Source organism: Salvelinus sp. IW2-2015, linkage group LG17 (genome assembly GCF_002910315.2).
Source record: "Salvelinus sp. IW2-2015 linkage group LG17, ASM291031v2, whole genome shotgun sequence".
Classification (NCBI taxonomy): domain Eukaryota; kingdom Metazoa; phylum Chordata; class Actinopteri; order Salmoniformes; family Salmonidae; genus Salvelinus; species Salvelinus sp. IW2-2015.
In genome coordinates this window covers 11,478,570-11,485,849 of record NC_036857.1, presented here as the reverse complement: position 1 = coordinate 11,485,849, position 7,280 = coordinate 11,478,570, and the positions used below count along the sequence as shown (strand labels likewise).

General features: G+C 41.9%; 1 protein-coding gene across 1 annotated transcript; it reads left to right on the top strand.

The window, feature by feature from the left end:
- On the top strand, positions 1–1,612 carry kcnk15 (potassium channel, subfamily K, member 15). Its single transcript, XM_024006020.1, has 2 exons — positions 1–283; positions 603–1,612. Exons 1-2 carry the CDS (start codon positions 1–3, stop codon positions 1,610–1,612), a joined length of 1,293 nt encoding a protein of 430 aa, XP_023861788.1.
- The last annotated feature ends 5,668 nt before the right edge of the window (positions 1,613–7,280 follow it).

Here is a 7,280-nt window from a genome sequence, read left to right as displayed (position 1 = left end):
ATGAAGAAGCAAAATGTGCGGACCCTGTCTCTTATCCTCTGCATGTTCTCCTACCTGCTGGTGGGCGCTGCGGTGTTCGACGCACTGGAATCCGAGACGGAGAGCTCCCGCCGACGCATCCTTGAGCTGAAGCGCACTGAGATGAAGAAGAAGTACCGCTTCTCCGAGGACGACTACCGGGAGATCGAGCGGGTGGTGCTGCAAGCGGAGCCCCACCGCGCCGGGAGACAGTGGAAATTCGCCGGGTCTTTTTACTTTGCCATCACGGTCATCACCACCATTGGCAAGTTTTGCTAGCTTCCCTTAGGCTACTTTTGTCATGGCTGAGTTATAGTGTTACAGGTGTCAGGGAATTGTTTTATAATACAGTGTATCTGCAGTGTTCTGCATCGGCAAATAGTCTACTGTACAGAAGAGCCAGCCATTTGCCTATTTTAAAGTCTAATTTAATACATTGCACATCTACACCGAATATCGTAGCATGTTATTCCTTATTCTCGGCATCCCTTAACCATTGGCTTCAACAGCATCATTATTAGTCTACAATAACACACAGTAAAGAGTAACTGAGTGTTCCTCTGGGTGGCCATCTATCTCCACAGGCTATGGCCATGCAGCTCCAGGCACAGATTCAGGGAAGGTCTTTTGCATGTTCTATGCTGTGCTGGGCATCCCGCTCACCCTGGTCATGTTCCAGAGCCTGGGCGAGAGGATGAACACGTTTGTCTGCTATCTCCTGCGCAGGGCCAAGCAGTGCCTAGGGTTACGGAGGACTGAGGTGTCCATGGAGAACATGGTCTTGGTGGGCTTCCTGTCCTGCATAGGCACCCTGTGTGTTGGGGCAGCAGCCTTCTCCCACTATGAGGCCTGGACCTTCTTCCATGCCTACTACTACTGCTTTATCACGCTCACCACCATTGGGTTTGGGGACTTTGTGGCCCTGCAGAAGAAGGAGGACCTCCAGGAGAAGACGCCCTATGTGGCCTTCAGCTTCATGTACATCCTGGTTGGACTGACAGTGATAGGAGCCTTCCTCAACCTGGTRGTGCTGCGCTTCCTCACCATGAACACAGAGGACGAGAGGAGGGACGCCCAGGAGAGGGCCTCCATCAAGAGAGAGAGGGGCCTGCTGACCATGGGGCTCCATGGAGGAGGACCAGGGCAGGGCAGAGGAGTGCTTAGGATCAGGGAGAGGGACAGGATGGGGCAGAGCCGCAGTCACATCAATCTTTTCCTGCCAATGGAGGAGGGCACTAGCCGCACCAACCTCATCTCCTCTCCAGCAGAGGAGCAGGAGGATAGGGACAGGGGTGCCCCCTGCAGGCAGAGGCTGCATTTACAGCTGCATGGCACTGGCAGACGAAGGCCAGAGTCTCCCCTGGGCTCCTTGTGTTCCTGTATGTGCTACCGTCTGGAGGTGTGTGAGAGCCCCCTGCCTTCCCACAGGGAGCAACCTGGGTGCAACATGAACTCGGTCTACTGCAACTCCATCTCTTACAGGATCCAGAGCTGGAGACCCAGAGACAACACAGGACTCTCGTCCCCAGGCAGCACACTCTCGCTTGGGCACAACTTCAGGGAGTACCCCTGCTGCCGGAGGAAGTCAGTGTAGCACCACGTGGGACAGAATATTTGTTTGTAACGGTTGGATTAATAAAGTATTTTATACATATTTTAATACACTACATAGGCAAGGTGTTGTAGTACACTGTAGATGCACACACTTGATTAGAAATAAATTGGTTTAAAGTATTGGCAGAGGCAAGAGAATCTGTTTTATAACAGGAATTTTAGAACCTATTTTCCCTAATCAAATGATTACAATGCTGTAGTTATACAGGATGAATTTAAGTTGTTTTTGCATTATAGCCGCTGGAGATGTATCTTGTGAATCAATTCACTTACTATTGTAATACTCTGTGAGTTGCTTGTTCTTTCCCCAATATTTTTTCCTCCTGGATAGTTTATTAGTATTATTATCTGCATTATAGATTTGTTTTGCATGCAAATAAGAGTGGAGATGCATGATTGAGATGATACACGGCATGATAATTATATTAACAAAAATGTAATGATGCAAATGACTATCACTATAGATATTTGGGCATTATGATTGTTTTTTAAGTACACACACACACACACACACACACACACACACACACACACACACACACACACACACACACACACACACACACACACACACACACACAGTAAAGCAGGTCCTCAGCGTGATGGTTGCTGCGGATTCTGTGGAAAGTACTTCATATTGCATGCCTTTAATGGAATTATGTTTTAATGAGGACATTAATAGATAGGAACGTGAATATGGTAGCAATGGCCTTTAATTAACCATATCAATGACATATATAAATCATCATATTACTTGTCCTTATAGCAGGAGGTTAAAAAACAGCCCTGCATACATTTCCCTGTACTAATGCACAACACATGCACAGAGACAGTTTGCCTTCTATGTGTTGATTTACATTTTATGGATGTAGCACATGCCTGATATGTAGCAAGACCCTTCAGAAATATGTAAGCCTATTTATTTCCATGCTCCATGGGCCTTTAAACCATATTATGTTTTCAGATGAGACAAATCTTGTTTTTCTTGCAACTGTCATTGAAATTTATAATCAGGTTTGGTTTTTAATCTTGCGAAGCCCTGTCTTGATGTTGACAAAATATTCTTATATATTTTTTTAATTTAACTAGGGAAGTCAGTTAAGAACAAATTCTTATTTACATTTGACGGCCTACCCCGGCCAAACCCGGATTACACTGGGCCAATTGTGCGCCGCCCTATAGGACTCCCAATCACGGCCGGATGTGATACAGCCTGGATAAGATGAGAAGGAATCATAAACAAAATGAAAATAATGCATATTTTAGATGTTTTTCCCCCAATCCCTTAACATTTCTATATAATAAACTCTACAACTAGCTGTCTATCTCTAATAGAGATAACATGCTCCCAGAACCAACACTGAGACCATTTGACTGCTTGATGGTCATGTGTAGTTTCACACACGCGCACACACACACAATGGTAGAACAGTTTATTATGGCACAAAAAACACATTTAAATGTGACTAACAAGAGAACTGATTCTCCATGGACTTCCCATTTGTGCTGAATAAGACGCTCTGTGCATAAAGTCAATTACCAGATGCTATTGATTCTCTCACTTCACAGAAAAAGTTAGGATAAAAGAGTCAGAAAGAGAATCTCAATAAGATATTTTAGAAAGATACTGTATTAATGGCCTTGATGATTTATTGGCTTGAGGCCCGTGCATATACTGTAGATTTGGAATGTATTCAGACACCTGGATTTTATCCACATTTTGTTGTTACATCCTTATTCTAAAATGGATTAAAAAAAATCCCCTATCAATCTATACATAATACCCCATAATGACAAAGCAAAAACAGGTTTAGACATTTTTGAAAATATGTGTGTATATATATATATATATATATATATATATATATATATATATATATATATAGCATTTACATAAGTATTCAGACCCTTTACTCAGTACTTTGTACTTACAGATTCAAGTATTCTTTGGTATGACGCTAGAATTTTGGCACACCTGTATTTGGGAAGTTTCTCCCATTCTTCTCTGCGGATCCTCTCAAGCTCTGTCAGGTTGGATGGGGAGCATTGCTGCACAGCTATTTTCAGGTCTCTCCAGAGATGTTTGATCGGGTAAAAGTCTGGGCTTTGGCTGGGCCACTCAAGAACATTCAGAGACTTGTCCCAAAGCCACTCCTGCATTGTCTTGGCTGTGTGCTTAGGGTCATTGTTCTGTTGGAAGGTGAATCTTCGCCCCAGTCTGCGATTCTGAGCGCTCTGGAGCAGGGATTTCAAGGATCTCTCTGTACTTTGCTCCATTCATCTTTCCCTCGATCCTGACTAGTCTCCCAGTCCCTGCCGCTGAAAAACATCCCCACAGCATGATGCTGCCACCACCATGCTTCCCCGTACGGATGGTACCAGGTTTCCTCCAGACGTGATGCTTGGTATTCAGGCCAAAAAGTTCAAATCTTAGATTCATCAGACCAGAGCATCTTGTTTCTCATGGTCTGAGTCCTTTAGTAGCCTTTTGGCAAACTCTAAGTGGGCTGTCATGTGCCTTTTACTGAGGAGTGGCTTATGTCTGGCCACTTCACTATACCGGCCTCATTGGTGGAGTTCTGCAGAGATGGTTGTCCTTCTGGAAGGTTCTCTCATCTCCACCGAGGAACTCTGGAGCTCTGTCAGAGTGACCATCAGGTTCTTGGTCACCTCCCTGACCAAGGCCATTCTCCCCCAATTGCTCAGTTAGGCCAGGCAGACAGCTCTACGAAGAGTCTTGGTGGTTGAAAACTTCTTCCATTTAAGAATGATGGAGGCCACTGTGTTCTTGGGGACCTTCAATGCTGCAGACATTTTTTGGTACCCTTCCCCTGATCTGTGCCTCGACACAATCCTGTCTCGGAGCTCTACGGACAATTCCTTCGACCTCAGGGCTTGGTTTTTGTGCACTGTCAACTGTGGGACCTTATGTAGACCGGTGTGTGCCTTTCCAAATCATGTCTAATTAGTTGAATTTACCACAGGTGGACTCTAACCAAGTTGTAGAAACATGAAGAATGATCAATGGAAACAGGATGTACCTGAGCTCAATTTCGAGTCTCATAGCAAAGAGTCTTAATACTTATGCAAATAAGGTATTTCTGTTTTTTTATTTTTAATACATTTTGCAAAAAATTCTCAAAACCTTTTTTTGCTTTGTCATTATGGTATATTGTGTGTAGATTGATGAGGGGAAAAAAATGTAACAAATGTAACTAATGCTGTAATGTAACAAAATGTGGAAAAAGTGAAAGGGTCTGGAAACTTTCCGAATGCACTGTTTAGTACCTTCAGAAAGTATTCACACCCCTTGACTTTTTCCACATGTTGTTATGTTACAAAGTGGGATTAAAATGGATTTAATTCAAATTTTAACATTTAAAAATATATATATTTTTATAATATAACACAAATATGTCTTGATTAGATAAGTAATCAAGCCCCTGAGTCAATACATGTTAGAACCACTTTTGGCAGCGATTACAGCTATGAGTCTCTGGGTAAGTCTAAGAGCTTTCCACACATGGATTGTGCAACATTTGCCCATTATTCTTTTCCAAATTCTTCAAGCCCTGGTTGTTGATCATTGCTAGACATCCATTTTCAGGTCTTGCCATAGTTTTTACTTAAATCTGCRTCAGCCACTCAGGAACATTCACTGTCTTCTTGGTAAGCAACTCCAGTGTAGATTTAGCCTTGTGTTTTAGGGTATTGTCCTGCTTAAAAGGTGAATTAATCTCCCAGTGTCTGGTGGAAAGCAGACTGAACCAGGTTTTCCTCTAGGATTTTGTCTGTGCTTGGCTCCATTCTGTTTCTTTATCATGAAAAGCTCCCCAGTCCTCAACGATTACAATCATACCCATAACATGAAGCAGCCACCACTATGCTTGAAAATATAGAGACTGGTACTCAGTAATGTGTTGCATTGGATTGCTCCAAACATAACATCTTGTATTCAGGGCAAAAAGTGAATTGCTTGTGAGAGCAATTACAAGAATGTTATAATACTTTTATTCCATCAAATGGTTGTTTTATGCAACAGAAGAGGGTTCTTATAACTATATTGTGTCTGTGTGAACTGAAAGTGGGCCTCTGGGAGATTTAACACTGACAGGAGATTTACGATGTCTTTGGGTAATATGCATTCCAGAGCATGAGTTAATGTTTCTGTTTTATAAGGTACCAGAGAGAGAGATGACTCCAGGGCCAGAACCTGGTTTATACACAATGAGAACAGTTTTTACAGCAGATATTGTCTGCTGTGAATTATAAGTATCTTTCATTCAAATCTTAACCCTGTGACCCATTCCATACATCTGTTGTTTGTCATGTAGACTGAAGGGGGTGTATCTTGGTTATAAAAGACCTTTGTACATTTGTCTCGGGGCTCTCAACGAATCATCTGAGGGTGATTCGTCGTCCAGCCATCATTATCGTAGAGCTCTCAATCGATTCACTTTATGTGTGTAGTATTGACCTGCTCCCTTATTAATAAGTGAATAAAGATTTAGTTTAAGTATAACTCTGACTTGTGTGATAAGTTTGTCTACTCATTTGAGAGTAAAGAAATTAACCACAACATGCTTTTGCACAACTTTTGCAGTATTAATTTAGTGCCTTGTTGCAAACAACATACATGTTTTGGAATATTTTTTATTCTGTACAGGCTTCCTTCTTTTCACTCTGTCAGTTAGGTTAGTATTGTGGAGTACAATGTTGTTAAACCATCCTCCATGTTCTCCTATCACAGCCATTCAACTCTGTAACTGTTTTAAAGTCACCATTGGACTCATGGTGAAATCCCTGACCGGTTTCCTTCCTCTCCGGCATCTGAGTTAGGAAGGACTGCTGTATCTTTGTAGTGACTGGGTGTATTGATACACCATTCAAAATGTAATTAATAACTTCACCATGCTCAAAGGTAGGGGTGTCAAACTCATTCCATGGAGGGCCTAGTGTCTGCTGGTTTTTGTTTTAAATTGAAACCTAGACAAGAGAGGATCGAAAACCCGCAGACACTCAATTCTCAGTGGAACGAGTTTGACACGTGCTCAAATTATTATTCAATGTCTGTTTAAAATACCATCTACTAATACCATCTACTAATACCTGGTCTTTGTGGTTGAATCTGTGTTTGAAATTCACTGCTCGATTGAGGGACCTTACAGATAATAGTATAGGTGGGGTACAGAGATGAGGTAGTCATTCAAAAATGTTGTTAAACACTATTATTGCACACAGAGAGACTCCATGCAATTTATTATGTGACTTGTTAAGCACATTTTTACTCTTGAACTTATTTAGGCTTGCCATAACAAAAGGCTTGAATACCTATTGACTCAAGACATTTCAGCTTTACATTTGTAAGTAATTTGTCAAAAGAAATCAAAAAACATAATTGCACTTTGACATTGTGCGGTATTGTATGTAGGCCGGTGACAATTTTTAAATATATTTTTATAAATTTTTAATTCAGGCTGTAACACAACAAAATGTGGAAAAAGTCAAAGGGTGTAAATACTTTCTGAAGGTAATGTATAGAAAGAGAGCGAGATTGAAAGGAGCTCTGTGACAAGGGCGCCCTCTAGAGTTGTAAATCAACGGTCACTGGGCACTTTGCCTATAAAGACAACTTCCCTCATCATGTG